At 39.5% G+C, this 20177-nt stretch overlaps 1 protein-coding gene across 12 annotated transcripts in view; it reads right to left on the bottom strand.

Annotated features, from left to right (window-relative positions):
* Positions 1–19405, bottom strand: part of CAMK2D (calcium/calmodulin dependent protein kinase II delta) — a 254424-nt gene extending 235019 nt beyond the window's left edge. For 3 of the 12 annotated variants that reach the window (XM_019534064.1, XM_019534062.1, XM_019534067.1), the window contains exons 1-2: positions 19069–19402; positions 18139–18233 (exon numbers count right to left, since the gene is read on the bottom strand). In XM_019534064.1, the coding sequence (XP_019389609.1) occupies positions 18139–18233; positions 19069–19133 (160 nt within the window). In that variant the 5' untranslated portion in view covers positions 19134–19402. Of the gene's footprint in view, positions 1–18138; positions 18234–19068 lie in introns of all 12 variants that reach the window. The other 9 variants (XM_019534059.1, XM_019534061.1, XM_019534060.1 and 6 more) reach the window with 7 other exon arrangements.
* Between the last annotated feature and the right edge of the window lie 772 nt (positions 19406–20177).

The raw sequence follows: 20177 nt of genomic DNA, 5'->3' as shown, positions 1-20177 counted from the left end.
TTCAATGTATTTAGGATTTTCAGATTAAGTTATATGCTCATAAACTAAACTTCTGTGCATGAATTACAGATATTTTTCCTTAAAATCAAATGTTGACACTTACAGATCACAGTGTAAGAAGTGAAGTATCTTTCCAGACAAGAACATGCTTGTGGATTTCTCTGACAACTGTTTAATGTCAATCAAGAAGCAGAGTATTCTACCATAACACTTGAAAATATTCTGTCAGAAACAAACGTTGTTTATAAAATATCACCAAGTCATAGTTGTCACTCCAGAGTTAGAACTTAAGACAGTTTCCTTTCCGATGCCCATATTTGACAGTCTACTCCCTCTACCACTTCTAAGACAAAAATGAAAAACATTCTTCATTTGGACAGAAATCCTGTGTATTTAGCTATATCAATCTAAGTATGTTCATGTTCTAGGTCAAAGAAGAAATATATTTTTAACGGACTAGTAATAAATTGTGTGTCGGATTTCTTTTTGCTGCATCTTGTAGTAAACATGGCATATATGGGAATTTTCATTAAGGGTAAATCACCCTTGAAATTATTTTTTACATATGGAACAAGGGCAAATGACATTAACTGAAGAAATGAAATGTCAATTTCAAATTCAAGTAGCACAAGACTGACATCTATCATTCTATAATTACCCAGGCAGCTAACATATTTCTGTTTGTTTACGCTAACTGAACTAGCAACTCACAACACAGATGCAGCTATTTTCTGTAATTAAATAAAAAAGGACAATTTGTGGAGTACAAGTACCAGTTTCTCACTGTCAGTCTTGCATATTTCAGCAGATATGTCTTCTAGTCCAGTAGCCTTGTTGTTATTGTTTTCCTTGGTGGCATACTAAACTATTAGGATAGGAGGATTGGTGTGGCAACCCCTTTTAGGATATTGAGGATGGACTCAATAGTGGTATCCGCCACAGTCAACTCATGGTTCACAAGTGCTTCAAAGTGCTCTTTTCATCTAGCTTGGACAGATTCATGGTTTTTGAGGGACATCAAGTCATCCCGTAATTACAGGAAAGTAGTACAATGGGAAGTTGGGTCATAGATGACTTTCATTGCCTGGAAAAAGCAATGCATGTCATGTTTGTAAGGCTGGATCTCCTTGGCTTTATCTTGTCACCACTGATTTTTTATTTCCCAGATCCTCATCCGAGCTTCACTTTTGAGGAACTGATATGTAAGAGGACAAATTCTTATTAAGCAGATATGTTCTCTTATTTTCTAACTTCCACCTTTACCAAGGGTTATAGAACTAGAATTGCTAGATTTTTCATGATTCTCTGTTACAACATAAAGCTCCCCCCCGCGACCCCCCAGTGGCAACCTTTGTTTCCTGTTATTTGTTTCAAACACTGGAGCCAGCTCTTGATTTCTCATAATCCAAAGGCTCTTTGAAAAATTAAAGAATCTGTGGAATTAGGGTCAACACAATAGACTGGCTGAAACCTGAGTAAATAGGAGAAAGGAGTTTTACTCACATTATTTAAAAAGCCAGATACTTTTAAGAGTATTTAAGAGTCTTCTATTTAAGAGTCAAATACTACACTGCTGTGAACAAGCCTAGTCCCATTGACTTCAATGTTCATCTAAACTCGCTATGAATCTAGCTCCTATTTAACTCAAACATGTAACTGCAGAAGATTGCTTTATTTGTAAAAGATTCAACCAAAACACACAGTTAAAGGCCTCCCTTTCTCCTCCCCTTGACTAGCTTTAAAAAACTATCACATAAAATAACACAGCTGAATATTTCAATTCTATCTACTAGTTAAAAAACACAAGCAAAGACTGAAAACAAAACTATTAGGCCTCTTTGTGCAACTAATATGGACACTTATTTTTCACTTTTAGAATTTTTTTCCTTGTATTTGTGGCAATCTATTTCAAGTCTCCAAAGTCAACATGAAAGAGAGCACATTACAACCACTCAAAACAACTTGGATAATTTGATGGCAGCTTTGACAGATCCCTCTCTCTTGAGTAGCATTTTCCTTTTAAATTAGCAAGGCATAGTTACTTATGAAAGCTTCAAATGTTCCTGCAATGCTCATCACTTAGCGATTTATCACCAAGAATCAATTTAACTAATGAGAATCAGACTACAGCATACTGACAGGCCATCTTGTTCAGCTTCTCCCTAGCAGGTTTCATCAGAGCATGAAAAACCTCCCCTCACTGACGATAAAAAACCCAAACCCTCACCTGTGCCCTGCCAAAACTCATATATCCAGCATTTAACCAAAAAGGGTTTATCCTTCTTCGTAATTTGACTTCTATTCATGCGTTTTTCTTTCAAGATTTAGTTTAAACATCTTACTGATAGATTCCCTGCATTATTAAAATGCAGCGTTTTCTTCCTACACAAATGTTCCAGTAGCTGCTGTACAAAAATGTTCCAGTAGTCACTAGAACTTCAAGAATATGAGTTATAGAAACATTTTTCACTTTTTCTCACGAAGAACTATCAAAGACAACCGCAATTAAAAAAAAAGGAAGGTGATTGTTTCTAATAAAATATTGTTAATAAACAATTTAAATTGTTATCTTCCTCTCAACTGCTATGGGACCTTTTCTCGTATCCCACCCATGTCCACTGCCAGTCCATTACTGCCCAGTATCCTACTTGTCACTAGCAAAGATATAGATAGATACATATAGATAGATATAGCTAGATAGATATAGATACACACACACGCGCGCGCGCCCCAACTGCCCATCAAGAATGATGGGGGGTGGGCAGGGACCGTTCCATGCTGCCACCACTTTGCCTCCAGCCCCATGTACCCTCCCACCCCCCACCACTTCAGCCCGTGGCACCGCCACTGCCCACACAATGCAAAGTAAGAAACAATCCTGAAGCCATTTATGCATGTGAGGAACTTTAGAAATCGCAGTAGTCATGCTGCTCTACATTACTCACATAAATAAAGTTGTGAACACACAACGATTCCAAAGTTAAATACGACATACAATTTCTAACATCCAGGAACAAGACTGACTTTCACAAACAGAAAAGTTAAAAATCACGCTCCCAAGTCCACATTTAAAGACCTAAATAAGATGCCTGATTTTCCTCAGTCCCAAGCACCAGGGAGTTTTAGAGCAGAAGACATTTTCACAGGTACAAACAAAGGTTAGGTGTCCGGTTACTAGTAGAAATAAGTGGAAATTAGGCATCTAAATGCAACTTTGCCTTTGAAATTGTCACCCTCAGGAATTCCAGGATGCCACTTGCTTAAGCATCTTTAAAAATGTTACCACAGAAACCTAGATTTTAAAATCTGTGTAAACATAAAAATAAATCAAATGAAATCATAAATCTGGATCTATCTATAGGCAGAGATATAAATAACGCACACATTTATTTATAGAAAACAGTCACCAGCAATTGGAGAGCTTGGTGATAACACCTAAAAATAAAGCATTTAATTGTAAGATAAAATCCAGTATCATCAGAGTGAGTACAGATGCAGCTTTCGTTTAAATGAACAGTGAATTCATCTCCTATAAGCACTTGGTCACACTTTTGACAGCTTTTTCTATAGCACTTTTCTTAAACACAAAAGCTCTTAAGTTTCAGAACTCAGAGTCAACTCAGAGAAATATTCCTCATTTAGCTTCATTTCATGAAATTATTTTCACAGAAGCTTCCACTCGACCTTGCCAGGTGACACTAGAAGGAGGCCATGGAAAGCTTGTGTGTCAAACCCTGAATTACATTTCTGCAATGGAAGCAGCTGCTCTTGCCTCTTCTGAAATAAATGTTCAGGAAAAGATAACATTATACACATGAATCACTGGGTAGGCAGATCAAGTCATTTAAACCATTGTTCGAAACAATTTACTTGGGAAAGGGACTGAGTCTCCCTGCATGCTTCTACAGCACATTGAACAATGGGGCTGAAGGTGACTGACCTCTGGAAACTAAGAGATAGCAATTAGTTTTAAGGTGAATAAATAGAAAATGAATGGAAAAAACTGAAAGGATGCTGCTTGTGGAGTTATCCACTAGTTATCCAAAGGCTGGAGTTCTCTCTCTTGGAACCAACACTATCTCATAAAAATTGCTGGTAACAGCAAGTTGAAAGGTATTACAGAGGAGAATTAGAACGCCATGCAGGAAGAATGGAATGACCATGAGGACTGCATGGGAGAAACTGGAACAAATAGAATTTGACAAATCACAAGGTCAGGTGCATAGGGACTAATGGCAAGGAATTCTTTCTATACACCAGGAACCAGATATCTTGAGGATGACAAACACCTTGGTGCATTCATCTATTACAATATAACCATGAATCAATGTGCTGCAGCCATGAAAAGGTCAAATGCAATTCTAGAACATAACAGGTGAGTTATTTCCACTATGCATATAGAAGTATTAATGCCATGGTAAAAGGCACTTTTGAGACATCATCTGGAATGCTGTGTATTATTCTGATCACCCGTGTTCAAAAACAGTTGAGTTTAAAATGGAACTGCTATGAAATGGGCCACAAGGATGATGATGGAGTGCAGAGCCTATTATAACAAGAGCTTGGCCTGTGTAGCATATTGAAAAAATCCAAGTTGGGACATTTTTGCTCTCTGTAAAACAATGGGGTCAATCTGAGATGCGGAAAAGAAAATACGTTAAGATAAAGGACAGTATTGGCACATGAACAAGAAATAAAATATGGACAAACTTGGCTTCCTCTTGATGCAAGATTATCAGCACCACTGAGCCCCAGGTCTGCTACACTGTTTCACATACTTCTCTGAACAAAGTTGGAGGACAGGGAAAGTAAGAAAAGGATATCCTTAAGACAAAGAAAATGCTCACTCTCACATCTGGTTATCAAGCTGTGGAAGTTATTAACACAGGAAGTTGTAAAGAACTTAACAAAAGATCAAAGAATACTTCTGTATCTCAAGAATATTTAGATTTATCATTAATAAAAAAAACAAGTTTATGGAAGGAATAATTAACTTCATGATTTAGTATTTAAACTAGACTGTTAGAGAACAGATGATATCACATACCCTCCCAGATGAAGCAATGGGACATGCAACAAGAAAAGAAATCAGGAATACTTGTACAAAGGAAGTTCCTATCCCAAACATAGTAGCAGTTCTCCTGAACAAGATCTGATTATAGAATTCTGTAAATCCTATGCCATGAAACAAATGCAATATACATCATTCATCACTTCCTCACCACAATTAGCACAATATATAATTAGCAAGGGAATGAATATAGTAGCAGATATGCTGAAAACGCTGGAAGTATCTTTTTATCTGGGAAGATACCTACAAGGTGTCCTCTATGTTTCTTTACATATTTCTGACCATAGTAGGCTTATGGCCACAACAACTGCTGGTGCACAGCTTCTTTAAAAAAAAAAAAAAAGCAAATAACACATCATATAAGACTACTAACGCCATTAATTCCTGAAGGAAATTTTCCTATTCTGAAGGAAGGGCAGAAAAAGTAGGGCAGGATGGCCAGGTACAGACATTACACTTTTCCTGGCAAGTGATCAGAAACCAGTGTATACCTGTAACACAACTGAAGTTCAGCATACAAAACTGGTCTATACCTGTAGCAGAACAGAACAGAACAGAAGTCTGGCACGCACAGGCTGGTTTAAAAAAAGGGAGAAACTGGCCTAAGATTTGCCCCACTATCAAAGGGTGAATGTGTGTTACCTATCTAAACTATGTCACTTACAGAAAACCATGCAACTTAGAACAATTCCACCTAAGGCTTTTTAATGTATGTACCTAGCCTGAGAAACTAACTAGTTCAGAGGGGCATGAGCTTAAACAGACAGCGAACTGCTTCATCAGATATGCAGATCATTTCATTATGGGGGAGAAAAATCCTTCAACTCTTCCACTCTTCTACTAAAATACAGTTTAAATTTCATAATTCTGCTAATGCTGGAAGACCTGCCAGAAAAAAGAAAGAGCGAGAGAGAACCATGCCCACCAGATCACTCTGCTCTGGTTCTTGATCTCCAGTCATTTTGTGGCCAAAATGGTGCTGTATCCAAGTGATGATGAAACACCCTTGTGTATACTTGGTTAAAAAAATTTTAAAAAAAGAAGTACCATATATCCAAACCTGGCAATAACAGCTGCAGTTGTACAAATAAAATTTTCCTGGGTCTTGTAAATTTAGCACTAAAGACTGTAAAACCTACTAAGACCTACTAAACAGAGATGTTTAATATGAGCTGTAATAGGGAAGAAGAGAGATGACAAAAATGAGTAAATAATAGTATAGCAGATAAAAGGTTTTTTTGAAAGGGCATTGGTAATAAAGATGCTAAAAATTTTACAGAAGATCATTAAAATTTTTCCATTAAAGCTTTCTCTAATTTGGCTAAAAATGATTGATCATGTTAAGTTATAAACCCCATTAATTTGTTTCTGTTTTATTAAGCAACATATAAAGCGTGGGTCTAAAACTACTTGACAATATCCTCTTAGGCCATATCCACACAAGCATGGATGTTTGTCTCCCTGTGGACAAGAAACAGCAGCACATCTTGTGCTGCTGCTACTTGTAGCCAGGGAATGCCTGTGCCACATGCCCTCTGGCACATGGCAGGTTACCCCAGATGGGGTGGGGGAGGCTGGGGCCAGCACTGAGCTGGCCCCAGCAGCCTTACCTGGGATTTTCCTGGGGCTGCAGCAGTGGCAATTCTGCCGGTTGGAGCCTGGCCGGCCAGGTCCCAGTTTTGAGCAGTGCATGCTGCCCCCCCGTATGCACTGCTTCACTTCACTTCTTTTTTTTTTTTTTTTGCACAGGTTTTTTGACCCTGGCTTATGCAGTGCCACAGACATGCCTGTGGCACCATATACCACACAGCCGCACTTGTCTACATGTGGCCTTAATGGGCAAAAAAGACATTAAATGGAAATAAAGGTCTGCTGGATGAGTAATGGGAAAGTTGCACTGTACAAAAGATGTAAGCAATAAGCAAAAGAGAATCTTGACTTTGCAAGCCTGTTGTAATTAAACTATCCTTGCATAAGAAACTAAATAGGTAAACTGTAAAAAGACACAGAAAATAAAATAAGACAATGAAGTTACAATATCCCTACACCCAAAGACAGTCTTTGTCTTCATGACTGACTAATCCCTGTCATTTCATAAAGTGTCTTACAAACTCTCGGTCAAAACAATATTTACTGAAGGTTGCTTTCTTCCCTGAAATTTACTCAACCCTTCAAGGCATTGAATATCTTGACACACCATTTTAGAAAAGGAAGAAAGCAAATCTCAAAGCTAGGTTTAATCATCAAAGTTCAGTGGTCCTGGGAGCTGCCTCGCAGCAAATCAAAGCAATTTACATTGTAGTAAAAAGTCTTCCCTGCAATGCAGTACTGCATTTACCAAGAACTTTGCAATGATACATGGCATTTTAGTTTACAACATGAATACAAATAACATTGCTTCGTTCCTTGAAATGTACAAATAAAGCCCATCAAATTTAGATCACTTCAGTAGAAATATTAGGCTAAATGCAAAACACCAAACCCAAAAATTGTGACAGCCACTTAAAAACAATCCCACAAGAAATCTTCCAAACTAAAAGGCATCAACAAAGCACTGGCGTGAGTTCTGATATTTAATACATGCAACTCCAAGGCTTCCCTTGCCTGATTAAATCACAAACCTATCTCATGAAGAGGTTAAATTTTAAATGAAAGCTTAGGCTTGGCAAATCCCATCAGACTGTCAAATATGGATATTATGTAGGAACTCCATCTGTTCCTGCAGCTACATGAATATGCAATGTGACTGCTATTGGAACACCTGCATTCGCATTACAGAAAATTACAAGTAAGCAGTTTTTGACTATAATTAAATCAGGAAAAGAAGTTTTGAAAACACCTAAGAAGTACAACATTCCTTCCTACAAATTATGTTGATTTATAAACTTCATGCATTGTGAGGTCACCTCCTTTGTGTTTTGTACTTGTTAGCTAAAATGGTGATTTTATCCAGACTATCCTTATCTTTGGCCTATAGATATTAAGACCAATGATGTGAAAGATCCAGGTATTGGAAGGTTGGGAGGCGGGAGAAGGAGCGAAGGGTGGATGCAAAACAAAAAGCTGTTTCCAGAAAAAAAACATGCTCCAAAAAATACATTCTTAGTTTCCTAGCTGGGTAAGCAGAACACTTAGTGGAGAGGAAAAAGGATTTTTTGTCAACCCATGAGCCAAATTATTACTGATCTGTTTAGATATGATCAACAAAAAACACACAGATTAGAGGTGAATCTCCTCATTTTCACAGGCAAGTGTTAAATGACAGCTGGAATACGAAGAAATTCATAGTAAACGAATGCAGGATACTTCTGCTGGGAAGACAGAATTAACAACATACTGGTACAGTATTGCAAAAATGAAATTATATCTGCAATTAGAAGCAGAACTTATTTTTACTTTTGACAACACATATATATAGTACTTTCTTTATTAATAAACATAACTTTATTAACAATTCTGCTTACTTTAACTTTTTTTTAAAAAGTAAGACATGCCTAATTCTTCAAATTGTCTTTACTGCTCCCTGTGAAATGAAAGGTCAGGAGTTCACACAATGGCAGAAGCAAAAAACTACCACAGATCACCAGATAAGACAAAGCCGACTTCTATGAAATGCAACCATCACCGATGAACTGTTGCATGCTTTATCTCTAAAGAGCTAAGCAGGCCTTCACATTGGGACAGCTTTTTGTTTTCTTAAAATGATGACATGGTAGGTAACATTACGAGCTGTTCCCCCACCCCCCCAAGTGGATTTTATTTGTAATTCTAAATATGCACTTTAATTTTGGTATAAAAGAGAAATAGACTTGGGAACGTTTACAGGTTTATAAAACTTGTAGGGTGCCAAACTATGAAAGGACTAGCTTTTCTACTGTGGACATTAAAATTCTGATCTAGATTGATCATTGCTCTTATTCTCCTCACTGGAAAACCACTATGGCAGAGGTTCCCAACCCCAGGGCCATGGCCTGGGAAGGGTTGGCAGCCGCTCCGCAGTATGCCGGTCACTTCCAGACTGCATTTTGCCAGTCCACAGTTGCTTCTGGTCCACGGTAATTTCTGGCCTGCTATCTAAAAAGGTTGGGAACCCATGCACTACAGTATGGGTCATAATTCAATACATTTGGCAGCTTCTGCTCAAAAGAGGGCCAGGACTAAAATAAAAATGTTACAAAAATCAGGACTGAGATGCATTAGCAAAATGCATAGGTGAAACTTGCATAGTTTTTGACTGTATTACACTTAGCAAGAGCCAGGGCTTTCAATCAGCATTACTTTCATGAACACCAAATTCACTCAGAAACTAAATGCACTCTGTCAGAGTTGACGACCATACTTTTTTGGCAACATCCAAATAGATAAAATATGAATTAGAAAAGTTACAAAACCTTTAATGAAGGGGTTCATAATGCATAAAGTTACTGAACCTCCAAGCAAAGCAGAATGGACGTCCAAGCCAAGCTGCATCCAGCAGTGGACCTAGGATTTTGAAAAGGGGGTTGTGGTCAGGCATTGTGCCTCTGGGGCTGGTAGGATGCAGCAAGCATGCTGGTTGCCCACCTGACTTGAGAACAGGCAGGCTGGCTCTGGCATAATTGGGCCCTTAGCTCCAATGGACAGCAGGTATGGATGAGAAATTGAAGGGAGGTACAAATCACACCATTGCACCACAATGAAGAAAATACGGCTGCAAAGCAGACAGGGCTGCAAAGCATTTGCTATGCTTTTCTCTACAATAAAAAGCCCAAAGCATTCTTCGCAAGACACCATTCACTCAAGGTGATATTATATAAAGAAAACTTCCAGAATACAAGACATTTCCAATATCAATAGAATAAGACTAAGAGGTGCAAATACACACCCACAGTATTCATAAGAACAGATAAACAGATGTGATTATGAGGCTCTCCAATAAGAAATAAATGTTTCATCCAGTTGAAAAAAAAGGACTACCATCTTCAATAAAGAAAGGTATTCTGTATTTCCTTTTATGCAGAAGCAAAGTAGTAAATCATCATGCTTTTCAATGATTCATTAATTCAAAAATCCCCATATTAGTCCTGAAAAGCATCTGACAAATACGAGGTAGCTGCATATGAAAAGGGATGCAGGACATTTAACATAGCACAATGCAGGTACCCAAACCTATATCTCTTAGGATATTCAAGTGAAGATGGTAAATAATGTAATAATTTTTCTTATATTTGCAATAGGGCTGTGCGAAACAGCACCATTTCATTTCAACTTCTGTTTCGCGGGGACAGTATTTTATTTTTGAGGTTTTTTTCCAAAATCACTGTTCCATTTGATTTTGTTGAAACAGTTTCACTGTTTTGCCCACAGAATATAATGGGGAAGCACAAAACAGCCTATAACTTCGTCATTTTTTGCCCGATTCAGATGAAACTTGCAAGGATGGTAGCCCCTTCTGAGGCCACCAAGTGTGCCAAGCTTCAAAGAGATAGGTGCAGGGGTTTCTGGGAAACTATACCTCAAATTCTAGAAAGCAAAACTCATGTCTCATGTATGTGTTACAGTGCAGTGGGGTGAAAACTACAGGGATAGTAGCACCTGCTGAGGCCATGATGCCTGCCAAGTTTCAAGGAGATAGGTGCAGGGGCTTCTGGTAAACTGCACCTCAAACTGTTCAGAGCAAAACTTGCGTCACTTGTAAGCGTGAAGGCACAGAGAAAGCTCGGTTCAAACAATGCTTTTCATGCTGTTTTTCAGTCTCTCCGCCACACCACTGGGATTGGAAGGGACCTCAGGGAAGGATCACAGACACTGGCCAGCTACACAGACAATATCAGAGCAGTCCTTTCCCCCTCTTTCTCCTCCCTCTCCTTAGTTTCTCGTTAGCTGCAAGCAAGCCCAGCTTTGAACTCGATATATTTTGAAATGTTTCGACTGCCTTCGTTTTGTTTCAAGGCTGTTTCAAAGCCTTTTATTTCACGTTCGCTGTTTTGAGGTCGAAATCAGTCGAAACAGCGTCAAAACGAAATAGCTGGCAAAATTTCACAGCCCTAGTTTGCATGTCTGAGCAAAATATTTGATCAACTCCCTTTTTGAAATGCCATTAGCATGAGACTGTTAAAACAGGTGTTCTTAAGTTACAAGAGGACTTGCTTTTTTTACTAACAGCATCATTAAACCAGTTGATGTGGAAAGGGCTTGGAACCATAAGGTAGAAATAAGACTAGTAAAAAAATACCTTCTACACACCAGTGATCATGACTGAGAAAGAAGAATGAATTACTATCCTTTGTATTTGCATAGTAAACCTATGTCTTCTCTTTCTCATTAACATATTACATTTATTTTCATTTTCAGTAACTTTGCCATTCTTTAAACTAAGCAGAAAGGGAGAAAACCCCAGAAATTCACTCTACCTTTGCTTAGTAGGACACATGAGCATGTTATTTTTTTTTCTAACAATGGGAAAAATGCATCTACAATAAAGCCAAAAATGTTCTTAAACATAATTTAACAAATTAATGACAACACCTACTATTTACAGATGTGTAAATAGAACACAAACAATACTTCCCAAGCACAGAATAATTATAGCATTCATACAATAAATGTTTAATGTGAAAAGATAAGAGTAATAAAGTTAATATTTCTTCTTTAGTTGTTAGTTTCTGTAATAATGTTAGACTTCAAGGAAAACTGAATGCGATTTATAACGTCATTCTATGTTTTTTTAAAACAATATTGCATATTTGGTCATTTGATCCTGAAGCTATTACAGACAATGGCAAAGCTCCCATTGACTTCAATGCTACAGACCTTTCAGAAACAATGATTTTGAAACAGCACTTCTAAACTGCAATGGAAAGTGTGTGTGCCTTTATGCCTCTACATGTTTATCACATTTCCCTGGAATTGCAGGAAGGAAGCTGTAATAATACTGGAATCAATTTCTCACTCTTGGAATTCTTTTTTCAGATGAGGTGCACACATCTTCTGTGCAAGTCAACAGCAACAAGCTTTGACCAGACACAAAGCGATGCAAGCAGCTTCAAAATGTAATATATGTTAGGTCTATAAGAGTATGAAACTGAAAAAGGAAAGAAAAGAGAGAAGCTCCTTCCTTGGGTACAGCAGTACTCACAATGAAAAGGGAAAAATAAATCCTTTGCAAAGGAAAAGAGTATTGGCTTTATACAAATGACATGAGATTTGCTACAAATAATGTATCTACCAGCTGCTAGGAACAGTCTTTTCAATTCTAGCTTTAGATATTAAAATAAATTACTACCGCTCAACAATGAATTTAAGATTCTGTAGGCTTTTAGATAGCTTAGAAGCTCTTGGATATTTTTTCTAAAAATAAACCAGAAGCAGAGAATCCCCAAACCTCCAAAATCCAAACAAGGCACTTCTGAGATGCACAGAAAAACATACTGTCTCTTGAAACTGACACAGTATACTAACATCCCTTCAATTACGAAGTAAATGTTTGTTGATGGCCCAGTACAAAACCTCTACACACTCCTGTCTTAGAAAGCTTCTGAACAGACTCAGGTTTTGAATGATTAGAAAAAGGAAACCTATCAGCAATCTACCTGGAAAAACAGAAAGTTTGCAAATGAATTCGTAAAAATGTCTGTGGTGTACTTATGCATCTCAGAGGACGCAGCACACCTACATTAAATAACACAATATGTCGTGACTGAACTAGCTTATCAGAGACAAAATAGTAGGTGGTGGCCTATCCTAGTATAAAGAGAGGGAGAGACATTTTGTATATAAAAGAGAGGTTTTATACATGAAAGCAAAAAAATGTTACCAAATACAATTAACATTGTAAGAAACAGAACACAGCATTATTAAATGAATAAGTGGTTTTGTTCCTCAACTTGTAATCCTTGTATATACAAAACTAGTATCTACTTCAGTGAGAGTTAAGTACTCTTAAAGTTTATATGATCAGGCTTTGTTTGGTTGTTCTGGTTGTTTTGGGTTTTTATTTTGTTTTTGGGGGGGGTACAGGTATGACTATGAATAAAAACAGCACCTGCAGTTATACTAAAATGGCAGACGTCCACTGTTTATTAATTTTCATGCTTCGGGGAGTAAAATGATCAATGGCTGGGGTCAAGAAGAAATTTTGCCATGTAAAATAGAGTGCTGGATTCCTAGCCATATTCCTACAAGGTTTTGGATTCATATGAAACACCCAGCTTTGGCACAGACAAGATGCCTGACTAAACGGACCAGTGGTCTGGTAACATGACAAAACTTTTCCCCTTTCTACCATGAAATACTGTACTGAAAAATTCTCTTTTATATGCCTCACATTACCGGTTGTCTCCCTACAGTATTGTAAATCATTTCAGGGATCACAAAAAGTTTTACACAGACAGATTTAGACATTGTATTATTCTGTCCACATGGCAAAATTCTGCACACTCTCCAATCAAATCATTTTTCCAAGAAGGTAAGGGTGTCCTTTAAGCTTGAATACTCTTTTGGAGCTAGTCACAGGAATGCACAATTTGTCTCATTACCTCAGGCCCTGTATTGCACCATTTAGTATAAATCAAACAGTATTTCCCTTCAAAAAAAAAAAAAAAAAGAGAGAGAGAAGATACTGAAAGGATTTGGGAGGAGACCTGCTGAGAAAGATGATAAGCAAGTAGTCAAAGTCTCTGAAGTTTATCAAATATAATGGAAAGACTGTCATGGGCTTTGGTGTTCTTTGGTTTAGGGCTAATGGACAGAGATGGACTAAAGGAACTAGCAACCCCCAAGTGATACCTGCATCTCTCTTAATATAAATAACTGTTTCGCACAGACAGCAGATGTCTATTCATGTTTCTGCTGCAACAATAAAAATGGTGGAGTGGTGTGAGGGGCTGCCAACTGACGGTCAAAATGAAAAATGACCACCAGGAATTGGACTCTACCACCAACCTCTTTTCACAGAGGCAGCCAAGAACTAGTATTTTTGGCAACTGCAGCCCTAATGCAGATTTACTTTTAGTGAAAAGCTGCATCCTACAAAAAATCTGTGAGCAAACTCATTTTTTTTTCAGTGCAATTAGAGAGATCATCAGAAACCTTAACAAAATGTCTCATATTATTTACTTATTGTCCATGAACCGCAGACACTGTAGTTGAAGACTAAGGACCCAATCCCTCAACACAATCTACAAAAGCAGGAAGATCTGTCTGCATGAAGTTCATTGTAGGAACAAGGCCAAAAAACCAAAATGATTTGTAAATAAAAAGTATTTAAGAAAATGAGGCATCTAATTTTCTTAAATTTTTTTTTATTAGTTTGGCCTTGTCGAGGAACGTATTTCAAAGAAGCACAATTTATTCATCCTGCTAGATAGCCACAAAGAGAACAGCTCTAAACAAACACTCAAATCACACTTTAATAAAAATAACTGGACATATAAGAACCCTCTATATAAGATGAAGCAACATAAAAGACAAATGCAGCAAAAATATGCTCTTTTCTTTTTTTCCCCCCCAAAACGCTTGCTCACTATCCGACTTTCCTTTGAAGGCAAGTCATATATGCGTTTTGTCCATCTGTGGCATATTCATGTAGGCAAGCTTAGTTAGAATGCACTCTTCTGGTAATGAAAGCCTACTGTTCTTTTTCCAACAACCCGAATTAAATTTACTCTTCCCTGAAAAGACTACGATTTCCAAATTAAGCTTGTAATATGAATTCTGAAACATAAATATTAATTAAGTAACATATAGCTAATGAATGTTATTACTAAAGTAAATTGTAAAGATTACTATTATGTTATTCATATTATGCTTGTATTAGTATTTAAGATTAACAAAATAGCAGAAAAACCCAGAACTCATAAAAGACAGCATGTCTTTCTTTTTTTAATATTACAGTAAACCATGTAAATTCACATCTCTTTTTCATAGGATTACTTTATTTCAACAATATTACTTTTTTCTACTGAAGTTTAGATAACGGTGTGATAAGTAGGCATATTTCAGGTATACAAAATAATTTGTCATCAATCTGAAAATCAAACTGTTCAGAGAAGCAGGGGTGACAGTTTACATACATTGTTATAAATTGTTATAACATGTTACATTGTTATACAAAAATGGCCATGAAAAAAAGTGGTAGAAACAGAAAGTGTTGGGGAGAATGGGTAAACAAGCCACCAAAAAGACATCCACCACTGTATATACAAGAGTCTTTTAAAAAAGCTTTTTCTGTAAAGATCCTATTTTTTATGGAAACTAGAGAGAGAACACATTTACCAACAACTCACTGTAACCAGATCAGTACCACGCACTGGGCGAATGCGAATGCTCAGATAAGTTCAAAGAAAAAACATGTGGGGGGCAAGTGCTGTTATGACTGAACAATACTAACGGAAACCCATGACCGATACTGAGAGTGTCTTAAATTACTGTTAATAAATAACTCTTTTTAACAAAGAAATTCAATTTCCCCATATTATTTGCTGAAATCCCTTTAAAAAATGTTTCAGGAAAAGGCCTCCTACATACAACATGAATTTAGCTAAACTACATCAGTGAGACAGTCACTAGAGGGTATATTTCCCTCACAGCAGAGGGTCTTGTGTGTACTCTCTACAGACAGATGAAGCTCATTTTATGAAGTGTCCTTTAGATTTACAAAGACAAGAGCAGACTACATGACTTCAAGCACCAGATAAATCTATTAATTATAGTAAGAACACATGAAGATAAATCACTCCATCTCACAATGAAAAATTTTATAAAAAGTAACAGATAAATAATGTTGCAATTTTAAATAGTATCTAAACTGTAATCTATAAATTATTATCACATTGGTCATGCGAAAGTATATTGCAGTCTGATGCTCTTCAGTGTATACTTTCTATGTCATAGGAGACAGCTTTGTAGATAGAAACACCAGAACAATGTTTTTAAATATACTAGAAATTACACATGCTTTAAGTCCTTATTAAACTCTTCCTTAAAGTAATACCCTTATTGATTACCCTGGAATTATTTACCTGACAAAATAGACTGAGTGCATGCAACTATTACAGATATGGGCAAATGGACATATTTGTATATTTGTATATAGGCACGTGTGTGTGTATGTACACACCAAAATATGAAGGAATTTATATACACAGCTAATGTCACCATATGAAGCACAGAATTGAAAAAGAATTGGCAAGCAAAACATCCTGGTGGCAATTTTTAGACAGTTTTGTAAGAGCTAGCCCTATGGAAGGTACCCTGTAACAACAAAACTATTAGTACAAAGCTCTGCGGGCAGTGCTAGAAAGACACTACTCCCTATGGTACTCATTTACACCCACTGACAACATATCACGTATGCACAAGTGTCCCTATAGAAAATGAGGTGCCCACAATCATTATCCAGCTTTAGAGTTTAATTCCACCAAAAACAAGGGAATTGGGTTCCGAATTCCAAGAAAATGCAAGTGTCCAAAATCTGTCTCCGATCTTGTTACATTACATATATGGGCTAAACTCCCCATGGGATAATGCCACTCAATCTAAAAGTTACATCAGGAATAAACATGGTTTCATACACAAAACCATAAGGAAAGTATAAAACAGAAGCATTTATTTCAGACTGCCTTGATTAGAGTTTAAGGCAGTCTTGGCAACCTTAATACAATTCACAGTTTCTTCTGTAGATTTTTAAAGAAACTATAAATGCCTTAATTCATGAACAAACTGATACTGACCTTATTAGCTCTCAGTCAAGAGTCATAAAAAATGTAAAACATTTTGTAACTATCAGTATTTTGCTTATGTTACTTTTAAATGTCCAAATAAACAACTCATGGGGGTGGAATCAAAATCTGTTTCAAGGAAAACAGTGAAAAACACATCTCAAGTCATGTTATTAATATTCTTCACCATTTAAAGCAAAACATAACAATGACTGGAGATTGGCTCAAAATATGGTTTTAAAAGCTAAGGAAAAAAATTATTCTCTCACATTATAACTTGCACCTTTCTCTCACATTATGAACTTGACATTAAATATTCAGTATAAAGGGAAAAGTAAACTTTTACAGTCGTCTACTGAACTAAAAAGTAGATTATAGAATAGAAAACTTGAAAGACCCTCTCTGGTTAGAACAGCAATAAAAGTTAACAAGTGTGTCATTGTAAGTAAAACTGTGTATATTTTTTAAGCTAATGAATTTTGTCAGGTTGCTGTCCATCTGCAGCATTTCCTTCATATAAAGAGTATTACACATTGACAATGTTAGTTCATTCATCTCCGTGTTCATCATAAAGGCATATATTCACATGAAAGTGCAGATAATGTTGACAGAGAATAATCCTTAATCCCCAACATCCTACTACAAGCACTTTAGTGTGGATTTATCAAGGCACAAACATATCACCAGAAGGCCTACTTTCAGCAGTCCTAACACATGGTAAGCCCATAGTTTCTCCAATATACTATGAACACCTATCTACTGACTACACATACAGCTATAAAATGCATACCCATACATATATAAGGAAAATATAAATGAACGGGTTAAGCATTTGGATTATAGCAGTGATAAAGCACTTCATAAAATTATGACTAACCCACTTCTGTAATACACAATACTGCATGTGTAGTTGATCACATTTTTCTCTGAAGGCATTCACTGTTACATATGCCTCGAATTAAGTTCACGTTTAAATACAGAGAAAAAGGAGATTCAATTAAGCTCTGACCTTTTTTTTTTTTTTTTTTTACAAGAGCTACGGCAAGAATTTATTTTATCAAAAACTAAAAAGAGAAGGAAAGCCAGACCGATATTCAAACTTGTCTGTATGCAAAACTGAAAGCAGAAGGGTTTTTTTTTTTAATTGTCTCAGAATCCATCCATCTTCCCTGCTAGCATGCTAGAGAAGCACTCTCATAAATACAGTCAGTCAACAGAAGGGAAAATCTAAATCTAAGCAGCACGTTAGAGAAATGGACGACTAAAAAATTAAGACAGAAGGGGAAGGGGTGCATATAATGTCATTTTAAGGAAAAAAAACAGGGACTGGGGAGAGACACTAAAAATACTGTGTTGAAATATACCCACCCCTAGCAGAGAGCTTTTTGGTGTTGATAATTTTGGCAGCATACTCTTGTCCTGTGGTAATTTTCATGCATCTTCTCACCACTGAGAAAGCTCCCCTGCAAACCAATAACCAGACAAGAATCAGTCATCCTGGATAAAGACTCAATCATTTCAATGCTTTCCCTGCCTGGAATGAAATGCTTGGAAAGAGACAGGAAAATAACCAGGACAAAAAAAATGGCAATCACCACAAATATGAGACTGCGACTGGAAGAAATGCTCTTTCAAGCGGGGGAGCCCGAGTCCCATCATTTTCAGTACGCAGTTCAAGTTCTGTTTCAGCGGAGGGGGCTCACACACATAACCATGTATCTTCCCCACCCCCGGCCCTCCCTTGACAGGCAGCACCACAGTAATCAGAGGGAAACCACTGTGACCAAATAAGCTCCCTGAACATGGCGATTGGGTCCAACTGGGTATCGGGAGCCGAGCCACTGGCATGGCTAGCAAGGGCTTGATGCCCCCTGCCGTGACACTGCCCGGGAGCCTTGGCATCATCACATTGCCATCTGCCGGCCCAGGCTCCATGTTTCAAGGCCAAATGGGATCCCAGCAAGGGCATGCCTTCAATCATGGGGGGCTCCCCAATGTGAGAGGCAGGCACTGGGAGCCCAGGGCCCTGCGCACGCGGGCAGGGCTCGTGCCATGCAGAGGTCTCTGGACCTGACAGAGCAGAGGGACAAATAACCCCTTCTCAGCCCGGGGCTGAACTTTCCTCCTCCTGGGGTGCCCCCCCGAGCTGCCGCCTGGACGGAGATGGAGCTGACCCCCAGGCAGGAGCCGTGCAAGAGACCCCTGCATGCCTCCCCCCGCCCTTGACCTGTCACCGCCCTAATTCAGCTCCCTCCTGCCCCACGCGCCCCCTTCCCCGCGGACCCCAGCTGCTCTTACTTCCCGAGCTCCTCGAAGAGCTGGTACTCGTCGGTGAACCTGGTGCAGGTAGTGGTCGAAGCCATCGCAAGCCCGGGCTGGCGCCGGGGCCCCCGCGGCAGACAGGGAGCGGGAGCAGCAGCGGCGGCAGCAGCGGCGGGAGGAGGCGGGAGGATGAGAGCGGCGACACTGGAGGCGCTGCCTCTCCGCCTCCCCCGGTCCCTCCCGCCGCCTTCCCCCCGCGCTGCCCGCTCCTCTCGTCCTGCCCCCGGCTCAGCCCCGCGCGGGGCGGCGGCGACGGGAAGAGCGAGCGAGCGGGCGAGGCGAGGCGAGGGCGCCGGGTCACAGCCCGTGCAGCTCTGCCCGAGCGAGAGGAAGGGGAGGGTGACGGCGGCGGCAGCAGCACGTCCTCCCGCCGCTCTCTCTGTCCCACGACTCCCTCTAGTGACGCCGCCTCGCAGGCGGGGAAGCGGCGGGGCGCGCTCCACTCGTGGGGGCACCCTTGGGCGGGGGTGGTGCTCAGGGCTGTGTCCTAGGGTCTGCGCTCCTTTGGAGGCACGGGATTCAACCGGTGGGAGCCAGGGCAAGGCAACGGGCGCAGGCTAGTGCCGCAGTCCGAGCCCCCTCGGCAGAGCCCGCTGCCTGCTTCTCCCCCTTCAGGCAAAGGCTGCATCAGTGCGGGGGTCCCCTGCTGCAGCGCCCCCCCCCCCGCCCGCGTGGCTCCGCCCGCCCTCCGCAGCGTTCCATTCTGTGGCGTCATAATAGACCCACTGTCTGCACGCAAACCCCGACCGGCGAAGCGAAGGGGAGAGAGAAGCCGCCCGCGTCTCGTCTCGCGAGACCTCATTTCGACTTAGGTGGGAAGGTGGGGAAGTGGGTGGGGGGTGCGGCCCAGTAGGAGACTCAGCCACCTCCCGCGGCGGGGGGGCTGCGATTAGTTGGTGGGCGGATGTCACTTGTATTTAGCACGACGTGTGGGTGGGAGTCCGGGTGGATTTGTGTGGGGATTTCTATGCAGGGCCTGCCCAGGGTCCTTGAGGCTTTGGCTAAGATCAAGGGAGACAGTGGGTATCTGAACTTCAAGGTGTCCAGGCCTGGGGCTGGCAGGTTGGATGTCTGCCTGGATTTGG

The sequence above is a fragment of the Crocodylus porosus genome, unplaced genomic scaffold, assembly GCF_001723895.1.
Source record: "Crocodylus porosus isolate Cpor-Errol unplaced genomic scaffold, CroPor_comp1, whole genome shotgun sequence".
Lineage (NCBI taxonomy): Eukaryota > Metazoa > Chordata > Crocodylia > Crocodylidae > Crocodylus > Crocodylus porosus.
This window is presented reverse-complemented; position numbering and strand designations above follow the sequence as displayed.